The sequence below is a fragment of the Morus notabilis genome, unplaced genomic scaffold (assembly GCF_000414095.1).
Source record: "Morus notabilis unplaced genomic scaffold, ASM41409v2 Scaffold89, whole genome shotgun sequence".
NCBI lineage: Eukaryota > Viridiplantae > Streptophyta > Magnoliopsida > Rosales > Moraceae > Morus > Morus notabilis.
The window spans coordinates 7419-21564 of NW_010357100.1; the positions used below are offsets into that span (position 1 = coordinate 7419).

Here is a 14146-nt window from a genome sequence, read left to right on the forward strand (position 1 = left end):
AGTACCATTAATATAGCGAGTGCACTGGTATACCTGGAGAAAATCTGATCTTTTGTAACATATACAAAAAGTCTGATTTTCAGAATTAAACTCTCTGCGTACTAAAATTATCTAGGATGGGACTTGAAGATTTATACTTCCTTATATCAAGTGCACTGTTTTGATATTAATTAAAAATGCTCTTTTTTTTTGCCCTTTAGAATACATATCCAATTTTTTCTTTGTCATTATAAATAAAAAATAAAGATAGATCAAATACGGGATCGAACATAAAAGTACCCCCACCCAAAACCCTACCTAAACCCCTCATCAGCGCAGATGGCACTGTCGAGACTAAATCTACACCTTGCAAGCACTCGATTTAAGCTTAGCCGCGATCGATTTACAAGCACTACAGCAGATCTCATTAGCAGCTTTATAATTTCAAAACATTGGACGATTCTTCATTATGCAACAGGAAACAAATTATAACTAGCTATAGGAGGAAAATTATAAGTAGTACTACTTAATTATAGTACTTTTCGGATTTTTTTTTTAAACTTTGGCTGTAGGGGGATCGCTGTTGGGAATCCTAGTTCCTCACTTGGCCTAAAGCTCACAATTGAAGACCACCCTTATGCAGGCCTCGTCATGTGGGGCAACATCAAAAAATTGGTTACTGGCTATGTCAACCACAACTACCCGAATCCAAGCCTTGTAGAAACTGATCAAGAGCTCCAAGCTTGATATGTTTTTTTATGAGTTTCAAACAGCAACTAATCAACATATTAATTTAGTAATTATGCAAGAAAGTTAGCTAATTAAAATAACATTCTTTACTATCTTTAGATACATATTCACGCGTGCATATCTAAGGAGTCAATACTGTTATGTGGTAACATATAATAACTGACTCAATGATACCATATTATGTGTTTCTTTATTTTTTGTACTTTATTTTTCCTGAGTAACTGAGTATAATTTATTCGGAATTTAATTAATTTACAGTGTTCCAGACTACGTTCCAACACAATTTATGACACCAATCGTAAATTCAGATCTAACAACGGTGATGAAGGCTTGTTTTTACAATGATCACATTATTATACTCACATGCATCACTAACTGCTCATAATTAATAAGGGAAAAAATTCCAATATTACCAACAAAAATATTGTTCTTGGATGTAAATGAGAATCTATGTGATGAAAAATTAACAAAATAAAATGCGCAGACAGAGATTCAAGGTTTCAATTTATTCCAATTTTATAGCATTAATCAACCATTCTCAGAGCAACAAGCTTCTGCAAAGCAGCCAAATACTCTAGCCCTCCACAAAATAGGGGGGAAAAAAAAAAAAACTAGCTGACAAGGGAAAGGGTGTGCGGTCCGTTTCATCAAAACGGCTTGTCGCACAACACACATAACGACAACACAATAAAAAAAAAAAAAACTAAATGACAGATCGTTTCTAGCTGAACAAAAAACTACAATTGTTACGACACATAAAACGACGCTTCAAATAACTCCCATCAGATCAGTGTAGTAGTTTATTATTTCTTGAGGAATCTCGTAAACCAATGTGCTGAGAGTTTTGGGTATCTTTTCTGCCCATCGTCGAAATCCACATAATTAATGCCAAAACGAACCGTGTAACCCCAACCCCATTCAAAGTTGTCCAGCAATGACCATGCAAAGTATCCTTTCACATTGACACCGTCCCTGAACAAATAAAAAATTTATCGATATCAAAATCACGTGTTTAATTAGTGAAGAAAATTAATCAACGGTGTTTAGGACTAACCTGATCGCTTCTCGAAGCTTAGTGAGATGGCGGAAGTGGTAATCAATTCTTTGGGTGTCATTAAGGGCTTGTTTAAGAGTTAATGTGGGATCATTCTTCTCACTAATGCCTGTACAGATCATGTAATTAACAAGAATTAGAAAATTAATCACTCGAATAATTAATTTACATATATGTAGAATTCATGCATGCATTATTAATGTAAATAATAAAAAAACTAGCTTGTTCAAATTGTTCAATATTACCGTTCTCAGTGACGTAAATTAGTGGATTGTTGTACTTTGTCTTCGTATAGTTCAAAAGATCATAAAAGCCTTGCGGATAAACATAGAGCCAGCTAGAACCAGTGGCCTACAATATTGCCATATTACGAAGAAAATTATGAATTATAAGGTCCAAATTGCTTCACAATAATAGTGCTCATCAAGAATACTCGAGTATATAATTAATAAATAAATATCTATAATTGTTACATGTACGCACCTGTTCACCAATGGGGACACCATTCTTTTCGGCTGTCACAAGAAAATAATATCGGTCAAAATTAAGAAGATTTTGTATTATTAGAATTAGAAATTATAATCTTTCTTTTGAAGCCACTATCTCATTCTTTTTTTTTTTTTTTAGTTGTTTCTTTGGTAATTCTTTTTTAGGCCTTTTGGCCAGATCTTTACACTTGTAATTAATTTCTTTTTCTTATTTTCATAATATTCGAGTAAGAGATTTGGTCTAGGATAATGATCTACTTAGTGGGTGCCAAACTAGTTGGGATCTGATATTAGTTATCCACTCTCACCGTTAATAAAAAAGAAAAAAAAATTGGAAATAATAATCCCTTATCTCGGCTGCCTAAACTAATTAAGTTAATTAACCGAATATCATACATACTTGTCTGGTTTGTACGGGAGTCTGTAGTATAGCTGACTTCCAATTTATTGTGATTCGGCGCATAAGCAGCATAGTTACTAGTATAGTAGTTTACTCCTATAAAGTCATATGACCCTTTAACAAGTTTGGATTCCTCTTTGGTGAACTTAGGTAATCGCTTTCCAACTAGAACTCGCATGGTATGCGGATAGTGACCATGTACCAAAGGGTCCATATACCTGCAATAAGAAACATTAAATAAAATTAATTAAAATCCCTATTACTGAACTCATATATAGTACTAAAAATAGTTCGTTATGTCTCGTATTGGCTAATACCATCCGAAAGCGAAATCAAGGGATCTTGACGCAGCATTGAGGTGATGATGTACGTCGGCATACGGCACATACCAACTGGTGACATGCGTTATGCCTATCACGCCTTTTTGAGATGCCTACTCACAATAGTTTTTTAGCAACTTTCGTTAGTATTTGTAATCAAATGATTTTGAATCTCCAATGTTCAACTTAATTTCCCTTATCATTATTTATCAGCTAATAGAATGGAGATCATGATCAGATTTATTATATATGAGATCACCTGATACTTGTCTCTGTATACTTTGACTGCTGCGGCATGAGATAGGAGCATATGGTGGCTCACCAAATATGGTTCTGTTCCTGAATCTCCGCCGGTGCAGTTTAGGTTTTGCCATGCGGAACACCGTCCCGGTGCAAAAAACCCGTTTACATAACCACCCGCGGCGTAGGTATATGGCTCATTTATGGTGATCCAGTGCTTAACTTTGTCTCCAAATTCCTTAAAGCAAAGGTCTGCATAGTCCTTAAAATGGCCCCTGTATATATTTTGTACAATAAAAAATAAAAAAATAAAAAACCCATGAAAGATATGAATCGACGATAAATATTGTGCTTGCACTGCATGCATATTTTGGTTTAAAAGACTTACACAACGCGGGGGCTTAAGAAACCACCATACTCTTTCTCTAGAATTTGTGGAATATCCCAATGAAAGATAGTCACAAAGGGTGTCAAACCTATATATATTAAAATATTAGAAGCAAAACATATGCAATTAAGATTTCATTATGATTTAGGATAATGTATAATACAGTACTGGCGTTTGAATATTGATATATAAAGGACATATTAACTACTCATCACCTTTGGCATGGAGTTCGTCGATAAGATTGTTGTAGTACTGGATTCCTTCCTTGTTCACACCCCCATTTATTGTTCCATCTGATCAAAGTAATTAAATATAGTAATATATAGCACACATAAACACGCACATTTAGCTGAAAAAACAACTAGTAAATGTGGGTGTGTATTATAAGTACTTTAAACAGAACTAGGGGTTATAATCTGTATCTCAAATTTACTGTATTACATAATAAAGATGGTTGAAAACAACGAACTTACTTGGCAGCAATCTGTTCCATGAGATAGAGAACCTATAAGCATCTGTATTCATGTCCTTCATAATCCCCACATCTTCCTGTATGACGTATAATTGTGTATATTCAGTAACAAGATGATTTAACCACAAAGTTTTATTCAATTCTTACACTCGTTTGTTTTTAGAATAATCTTAGTATAGTCTCCAAACTATAAACCGAATTTCGTTTTGATCCCTTCTAAAAAATCGCAGAATCAGTCCATAATTCATTATATAATATATATATATATATATATATATATATCGTCCATACAATTAGTTCTTTGGTGCATCCTACTATTAAAAATCTTTATAGATCGAAAAGATACATGAGGATCATATGCCACTTATTAGGGGTTAAATTTACAGGTTACGTGTTAGGACATGAATCTTAAGAATGAAATTTGTATATTTTTCCATTGAGAGTTCAAGAGTCGATGAATGAACGGATTACTTTTGGACAACTTGATAAATCAGGAGCTTACTGTATAACAATATTTTAAAAATTAGGAACTAAAATAGAACATGGACTATAGTTCAAACACTAAAATAGAAAATTTATAAGCCTATTTTTAAAACGACGCCGTCATTATTATCATTTTATAATTGTTGTTGTTGTTGTTGTGATATCATCAGCATCATCATATGTTTTGTTTCACCTTGTAACGATGGTATTCATCACTTGCTACATCCCCGTTGCTCCCGTCCAATATCCTTTCTGCAATGCACAACATAAATTTCTACTGATCAGGATATGCATATGTGCACGTATATATAACACACATAGAATCCGCAAAATATATGTATATCTGCACGTGTGTGTGTATATATATTAATGTGTTAATACCCTGAGTAAAGCAAGATAACAATACTTAGTTTGAATCAACTACACAAATTACATCCAGCTTATTGTTAATTTATTGTTCGTTCTTTCCGGCTGCAGTCTATATATCTATCACCTATATATATATTATTATTATTATTAAGGAGATGTTTATGGTAAAATCAGATGAAAAATACCCTGCATGTAGTTAGACTACTGCTATTGTTAACGGTTAAACTTTATTAGATTTTTTTTTTTGAATAAACTGTGAAAGCTCATATAAGAGACTGTTAGTTCATGCCTTATTAGATTATTTTAGTTTGCATATATATTTTTTTTAGGATTTTGACCAGAAATAACATTCGTAAACATAAAAATAATACAATATATATGTACCCTAAGTTTTATATTATCTTTTATTTTGATGGGATTATGCCCGGTTATTATATTCTAACATTGAAAGCGCCTAGTTTTTAATATTATTGTTTTAGTACTTTTCTTGAGAAATCCATTATTTAGATACAGATTCGTATCAGCTTTTTGAAAATTTCAGATCTCTATACGTGCAGCAACTTGCCGATGGAAACAAACACACGTATATCTAGAAGCTAAGAGACGAAAATATCTTTTGAATATGGTTATTTTGCAGAAAAAAAAAAAGAAAAAAAAAAGAGACAATCAATGAAACAGAAATAGAGAAAGCACAGAAAGAACCTTTGTGTTGGTGAGTGTAAGCATCCCAGCTACTTTGTGTTCTACCACCTTCTTTCACAGCACCTTCATACTGATCAAACTCACATACTCAGATGCGCATGTACATAACTTCTTCATATTATAGTGTGTGTGTGTGTATACTCAAAAAGTTGATAGAAAAAAGCCATAAAGATAAAATTAAGAGTATATATTGTTCTGAACACAGAATGTGAAAAAGCCTTGATTAAGGCTACTTATTGCATTACCTGATAAGCTGATGAAGCTGTTCCGAAGATGAAACCAGTTGGGAAATTGCTTCTGTTGAGGAAAACGGTGTCGTACTCACTTGGTATGTTTTGAGCTACACTGCTTGTAGCTGCATAACCAAGAACAAGAATTATAATTAGGACCTGGCTAAAGAAGATGAGTGGGACTCGGGATGCCATTAGTGCAGATGCTTTTGGCTAGTACGTCTCCACCATGCATACGTGCATGTCCTTATATAGAGAGAAAAAGGGCAGCAGTAGTGGAAATTTAGAATTTATTATTTCATCGTAAAATAATAAATGGGAATGACGTATATAAATTAATAATGAAACTGAACCATGATTTCAGCTTTAAAAGAAAGGTCAAGAAACCATAATTAATAATTACGCACGCACACCGACACTATATATAGATATAGGTGTAGTTTTAATAGTTACTTTAATATTTACTCATTAATAAATATTGTTATTTTAGTTGTAAAATATTAATTTGACGGTTATAATAAATTAGATAGTTAATAAAAAAATTAATAATAATTAATGAAACTATATTTTTCTCACGCCACATCATCAAATTTTCATATTTAATATGAAAACGTAATTATTAAAAACAAGTCCATATATATATGTAGAGGTCAGATTCTATAATTAAATTTGTTTAGAAGGTCAATGACCGTTCCCGTTAGTAGATCACTTTGGTGAGTCAATTGGAGTTGATTTGAGTCGTAGATTGTTAGAACGGGAATGTGAAGTGTTGAAAAATAAATAGACACATCAATTTATAGTGGTTCCCTTTCAGGGTACGTCCATTGTAGGTTCTCGAAGATTTCACTATGTAATGAAAATAGTAAAATTACAATGCCTTTGTGAGAATTGGAGAAATAAGATGAGAGAGTCTAGAGAGAAAACGTAATATGAGGATTCTGAAATGTCTTGGTCATGATTCTCATCCCCTATTTATAGGAGATAGCCTTCTAATTTTCTTTTCTTTCAAATTGGATAGTTTTCCTTTTTCTTCGGTTAACTTTCCCTTTCCTCATTTCCATATTAGCTTCTTGGGATATTTCATCTTTATTATTGATCAGATTCAACCCTTTAATGTTGGATTTGGCTAAGATAATCTTCACGGCGTCCAAGGAATCTACTTCCTTAAATATCGACAGTAGTCCCTACACTCCTCCTATCGTCAGTCTTCTCCAATCGTCTTGAGTCGATCTAGTCTCCAGTTGATTTCAGTCGATTAGAGTTGATCTTCTTATCCAAATGTCGTCCACGTGTATGGTAATGATTATGGTGTTGATTTTAACCCTAACAATATATATATATATATAATATTATGTTAATACAGTCCCGTATCAAACAATGAATGAAAGTGACAAAGAGAGTGATACTAGCATTTCTCAACTTATAAATCGTGTCTTCATGAATGATCTTCGAAAAAGGTGAGATCAATGCAATGATATATCTTGTATGGAAAAAAAAAAAAAAACACCGGTACTGATTTCTTAATTGAAAAAAGTGTTTTTTAAAAAAAAAAAAAAATAGGTAAGTTGTATTTCAAATTAAAAAAAAAAACACACATCAATGATGATCTTGGTATACAAAGACACTTAACCCTAATAAACGATTGATTCCATTAGTACAATCTAATGACACGTAAAGAGTGGCCGTCTTGTAGCTGCATTAATTAATTAAGAACTGGCAAAAAAAAAAAATTATAAACTGACAGTGTACGCGTTCTTTTACATTTTTCTCCTTAGTTTACTCATTCACTTCATATATTCCAAGACATAATTCAACAAGATCAGTTTCTTCATTTCTCATTTATATTAAAATATACATCTCAGTTCACACCATATTTTATTTACTACATCTGATATTTGTTTTAAAGGATTCTTTGGTAAGATTAAAACAATTGTAATTTTTATTTTAATTATTATATATGAGTATGATTACTGCACAATATCTACGAAATGTTTTTGTACCCTATCATACAATGCTCTTTTGTTAAATACATCGAATAGGATTACGACCTTAAAAAATTCTTCAGCGCAAAAAAAAAAAAAAAAAGATAACTATTTAAGAAATTGTTATCAAGTCCAAAGATCTCGAATAATGTTTTATATTATAAAATCAAAGAAAATATTATATTTACTTTGGATTCCAAATAGCAAGGTTATGGCATAAATCTAGCTGTATATGGTCAATATCTCGAGGGTACAAATTAAATTATTTAATTAGATCTATACCCATGAACCACATGCACACGCAGATTCACATGGACACAAACTCAAAAAAATTAAATATTAAGAACACACGTCGTGTTCTGTTTCTCATTTTCTCATTTATGTTTAAACTACTATAAGCACGTTTTTTTGAATAATGCATACAAACAGTCTTTTTTTTTTTGCTGGAATATTCGGTTGAGTTTAAAATGGCCGAATTGTGACTTGTCGTTCTAATGATATGCGACAGCATCCCATTCATTTGAATTGTTGTTGCCAATTAAGAATGCAGTGCTCACAATATGCTTCATCTCTGTTGTCACTCACATTAATTTTCCTAGCCCTTATTTTGGCGTCTGCTTTGGTCCTGACAATGTTTGATGATGGACTGTAATCTCTTTGTTTCTGGATTGATATGTTACCATAATTTGGTCACTTTGATGTGCCCTACGATATGGTTCTTTCTTCGAACTAATTTTGTGATTGGACTTTAAACTCTTCAAAAGATAAAATTATCACCCATCAAGATTTGCCTGTTCAGAGGGTAATTATTAATCTAGTGCTCTTTAGTTAAATAATCCTTATTTAAAAAAAAAAAAAACTCCACTGTAATAAAATTATTTTAAAATTGTCAGTAATTAAGCACAAGGAGCTCAGGTAATGTTATATTAAAATCGAAGAAAATATTATTTTTAGTGGTGAACATGCATTCAAACTATTTTAAAATGGAAGAAAGCTCATTAATACTGGAGCCTAAAGAAAGTGAATACTTTGGAATTCTAAATACATTTATTGAAAATTGTATATATCGAGCAAGATTATATTATTATATATATGTCATGTATATCGAGCAAGATTATATGTATACTGTATATCATGGTTATCATCTTTTTGGTTTAGTTCATTTATAATTTAGGTGATCAATATATATATATATATATATTTTAGGAATACTTCGTAGTTAATTTTTATTAATCTTGTAATATAAGCTTCTTATTAAGCTTACTACTTGTGTATATATAAGCTTGTCTTCTGTTATTCCAGAGTAATGAGAATATATTTTCTTCTCTGTCCAAAATCGTTTTTCTTCCGTAATAATATAAGCCACAAAGAAAGTCAGTAATTTGTTAAATCACGTTCTGATATAACAACATTACCTTTTCTGGCCGTTTGTTATAGAAATATATGCAACTCTAATGACCGTTTTTGGTATACAAAGACACTTAACCCTAACAAACGATTAATTCTACTAGTACAATCTAATGACACGTAAAGAATATTAACAAAATGTGCGGCTAGTTTTTCCGATGTTCACTCAAAGGGTAAGTGTTTTCTCTAGTAAAGCCAAAAATATATATTTAACTACTTTTTTTTTAAAGAAAAAACAGAAACAGAGCAAAAAAAAAAAAAAAAAAAAAAAAAAAAAAGGTTACAGGTTTTTTGTACTTATATCCTTTAAATTACTCGATCGGGTTAATCTTGAACAAAGAGATGAGCTAGCGATATGTATAATTGTATATGATTGTCTATATATATGTAAAGTTTTATTAATAACTTAATGCAAGTGGCCCGTCTCGTAGCTGCATTAATTAATTAAGAACTGGCAAAAAAATATAAACTGACAGTACTGTACACGTTCTTTTACATTTTCCTCGTTAGTTTACTCAATCACTTCATATATTCCAAGACATAATTCAGCAAGATCAGTTTCTTAATTTCTCATTTATACTAAAATATACATCTCAGTTCACACCATATCATATTTGCTACATCTGATATTTGTTTTAAAGAATTCTTTGGTAAGCTAATTAAAACAATTGCATTTAGTTTTTATATATGAGTATAATTACTGCACAATGTCTACGAAATATTTTTGTACCCTATCATACAATGCGCTTTTGTTAAATACATCGAATTACGACCTTAAAAAAATTCTTCAGCACAAAAAAAAAAAAAGATAACTATTTAAGAAATTGTTATCAAGTCCAAAGATCTCGAATAATGTTTTATATTATAAAATGAAAGAAAATAATATATTTACTTTGGATTCCAAATACATTTATTTCACGTTTCCAATATCTTGCAAGGTTATGGGATAAATCTAGCTGTATATGGTCAATATCTCGAGGGTACAAAATTATATAATTAGATAAATACTCATGAACCACATGCACACACACATTCACATGGTCCTCATCTTTTTATTTTTAGTTCATTTATAATTTAGGTGATCAATATATACTCGTTGGCGCTATATATATAAGCCATAAAAAAAGTCAATAATTTGTTAAAATACATTTTTTAAAGGACATACTTTATGTTCCGCGTTCTGATATAACAATATATAACAACATAACTTTTTCTGGCCGTTTGCTATAGAAATATATGCAACTCTTCTCTCCTCCTTAGCTATATTACATTTACATGTGATCATATATCATAACAATTATTTTTTTTTTAATTTCTGCTGAATACTTTTTTTTTTTTTTTTGTTGTTGTTGAAAAGGCCACATTGAACGACAATGAAACAACCAAGACGCCTGCAAAGTTTAAACAGCGTACGTAGTAGAGAGTTGATAATCACCAATTTCTAGTCCCTTGCACATGGCGTACTGTCAGAAACTTAGAAAATTAATTAAAAATTTTCAAATTTTCCCAAATACCGCCAATATATTTACTAACGCAATCTTTGGAAAGGGTATTCCAAAGTTTCGTGAAGAATGAATAATTAATCCACTATCACTTTGGTGCTCCCTACCATGTAAGTAAACCCTTTCTTCGAATTTTGTGATAGATTTTATCTCTCATCGATCGACACTTGCCCGTTTGAGGGGGAAAAATAACTATTAACTCCAGAATTAATCTAATCTGCGTGTGTGTTTTATGTCACCGGAGATTTTGAGAGGGTAAAACTTTTTTACTCTCAGTTTTGAAACTAATAAAAACTACCAATATTACAATTTGCTTGAAATAATTTAAAAAATGATTCTACTGCACTAAATTCATAAATAACAATAAGAATTCAAATTTTGATCCCTTGGAGAACGACAAGATTAAATGAATGAGCTTTTAAATTAACAATAATTACTACTGGTAAATTTCATCATAATTACTATCTAGAAACTGAATTATTATTTCGTGAATGTAACGATGCTAATGGAGTAATTCTAAATTATAATTCTCAATGAGAATATATCCGGACAACTGGTGTCCTAAAAATACAATCCACGCGTTTTTGAAAAAGAAATATTGGAATGTTAGACTAGCATCTCCTCAAGGAAACACTCTAAATGTTAGCTAAAATAGCTATAAAGCTATTTTAGCTAGTAATTGATAACTCTATTAAAAATAGAGTTATTTCATTATTTTGTGCATTTAAAGTGGCTAGTTTTTGAGATTTTTAACTTATTTTTTTATTATTTTACTTTATTTTGAATTTTAATGAATACTTTTCATTTTAGATTTATTTTAGTCTATTTAGTTTAGTTTTAGTAATTTTTATTTTAGTTTCCCTTCCAAATTAATTAGTTTCCTCATTTATGTAATGAATTTGGTGACAGGTGGGCTTAATTGCAAAATTTTGAGCTAAAATGGAGTCAAAATGTAAAGAAACCAATCAGAAATGGAAAATAGAATTCGGACTAAACAAAACCCAATCTAGAGAGTAGAAAAAGAAGCCAAATTCACTTTTGTGGTGGTTAGATCCGCACCACCAACGGACCAGATCGCGTGTGCGCATCACCTCCTAAAAATGCTAGTTCAAGCAGACAAAGAAGCAGTGAACAACCAATCAGTGCGTGATGTGACGTCGCGTGGCTTGCTAATGATGGTGATCCCTCGACAAGCTTGAGTTGTGTTCCAAACTTATCGGGATGAGTTTGAGTTGGCGACTTGCGGCCAGTTCCTCTCATGGGTTGAAAAGGGGAAAAATTGATGGGTTGTTTTTCAACCCAGTGGGCATAGCCACAATATTTGAAGCTCATGTTCTTTTATCTTCTTGAATCATCAGCAGTGATGTGGCTCGAAGAAGTAGAGGACTTCTCTAGAGAAAGCGGCGCTGTAAGAAAGAGAAGGAAGAAAGAAAAAGAAGAAAAAATGAAGATTGCAGAAGGAGAGAGGTGGTGCCTCAATACGCATATGGACTGATGAGTGTGAGAGAATTTTATTGAGAGTATTCCTCAAGTTATTGCTAAAATTAAGAGATTCTTGTATAGTCATTATTGTTATAGTGGAAGTTATTGCCGTGATACTTCTCTTTCAAATTGAAAGGTTTTCCACGAGATAAAATTTTTAGTGTCTATTTTATTTTTCTATATAAATTAGATCCTCAAAGGGAATTGGAATTTTTTCCATATTCCCAACAGGAGTGGACAAGTTTCTTACAGTGTTGAAATATAAGACAGTATATAAATATGCTACATTGGTACTAAGGAAAAAATATTAAGAACATGAAACACACCTTAATTTAGCCCTAATTAAGGCACCAATGTCGATCCTGCCAATTTTAGGTGATCAATTGTAGCATCTTCATTTGTGGATTCATTTGTTACCTCAAAATTATTGTCACTTTAATTTCCCCCTACCACATGTTTGGACTTTAATTTCCTCAAATATAAGATCTTCCATTAAGATTTTCCTATTCAAAAGGGGGAAAAAGAAAACACGACAAGTTTTGAATTAATCTGGTTTGTGTATGTTACAGTGATTTTTTAGAGAGAGTAAATCAACCAAATAATTTTTATACTCACAAGGCAATATTTAGTTTATTAACAACTTTAAATGAACTAAATATTGCCTTTGTGAGTCGTAAATAGTCAATAAATTTGTAAAATTTACATTTTTAAAAACATACTTTTCATGTTCCGCGTTCTATTTTTGGTACAACAACCTATGAAAATCTCCTCATTCGTTACGGTGCCAAAAATTTATTGTGAAAAATCGTAAAGTAAGTACACGCTATCGCAATCAAGTAATATTAATAAATAAGAGTATCGTCCCACGAGGATTGTTATTTACAAATTACCAAAATTATATTAATTCTAATTTTATTTGAATAATTGAAAAAAGAGTTTATAAATTAAATAAAGTAAAACTAAAAAAATTAAATAATTAAAACAATGCTAAGTAGTTGAATAAAATTCAATAGATTAAGACTCTAAGGTTTCCAATTTCACCAAAATTAATCATCTTCAAATTCCCATAATTCAAGAAAATTAACATTCAATCTTATGCTGACAGTAATTTCTCTAAAACAATTATTATTGTTTCTCAAGCAACAATAACTTTAATCCAACAAGCAAAATCTACATCTCTGTCAAACTTCTAAACCTGTTGAAAATCATTAAGTGCAATAAATTCAAAAGAACTGCATAAGTATCATTGATATCTCTATCCTATAAATAACTCATGGTATTTCAATTAAGAGCTTATCTAATTATCACCTCTCGGTCTCAAATCAAATACAAAATCATGTAAGAGTTGGCCAAACAATCACAAGCATTAAGAATAAATTAAAATACTCAGCATATATGAATAAAACATCATTCACTTGAAAAGAAATTGAGAATCTGAACATTCATAATCCGGCTACATCGTAGCCCTAGAAAAAGAAATTACTTCATCTCTAAACAAAATAAATTCCTAAACAAAGTCTTTTTTATTTGAAAGGAATGAAAAGAACTAGTTTAGAGTTGAATTGAAGCGTCTCCGTCTCTGAATTTTAGCTGTTGTTCTTCTCCGTACTGAATTCTCCTTTCTCCTCTTGAATCTTCTCCCAAAAGTCTGCAATCCCCCAAAGTCTCTTTTAATTGCCCTAGAATCATCTATTTATAGGTTTTGAAGCATTAGGGCAAAATAGGTAAGTTTCCTCAAGATTTGCCTTCAAAATGAGTCATTTTCTCACATTTTTCTCGCATTGTAGCGCTGCGGCGCTGATCTCCGTGCAAAAACAATACGCCAACATCAGTTTAGGAGCGTTGCAGCGCTGCCAATGGGCGCCAAAACGCTACCCGTTCTATCCAAAACGTGCTGA

General features: G+C 31.5%; 1 protein-coding gene across 3 annotated transcripts in view; it reads right to left on the reverse strand.

Moving 5' to 3' along the window:
• LOC21401354 (beta-glucosidase 12) overlaps positions 1-6070 on the reverse strand; it is a 9809-nt gene extending 3739 nt beyond the window's left edge. The window contains exons 1-13 of one of the 3 annotated variants that reach the window (XM_010089056.1): positions 5891-6070; positions 5646-5715; positions 4768-4826; positions 4093-4168; positions 3835-3912; positions 3620-3707; positions 3251-3506; positions 2989-3104; positions 2672-2889; positions 2267-2298; positions 2029-2134; positions 1784-1892; positions 1533-1701 (exon numbers count right to left, since the gene is read on the reverse strand). In XM_010089056.1, the coding sequence (XP_010087358.1) occupies positions 1533-1701; positions 1784-1892; positions 2029-2134; positions 2267-2298; positions 2672-2889; positions 2989-3104; positions 3251-3506; positions 3620-3707; positions 3835-3912; positions 4093-4168; positions 4768-4826; positions 5646-5715; positions 5891-6070 (1557 nt within the window). Of the gene's footprint in view, positions 1-1532; positions 1702-1783; positions 1893-2028; positions 2135-2266; positions 2299-2671; positions 2890-2988; positions 3105-3250; positions 3507-3619; positions 3708-3834; positions 3913-4092; positions 4169-4767; positions 4830-5636; positions 5716-5890 lie in introns of those variants that run through there. The other 2 variants (XM_024164722.1, XM_024164718.1) reach the window with 2 other exon arrangements.
• Between the last annotated feature and the right edge of the window lie 8076 nt (positions 6071-14146).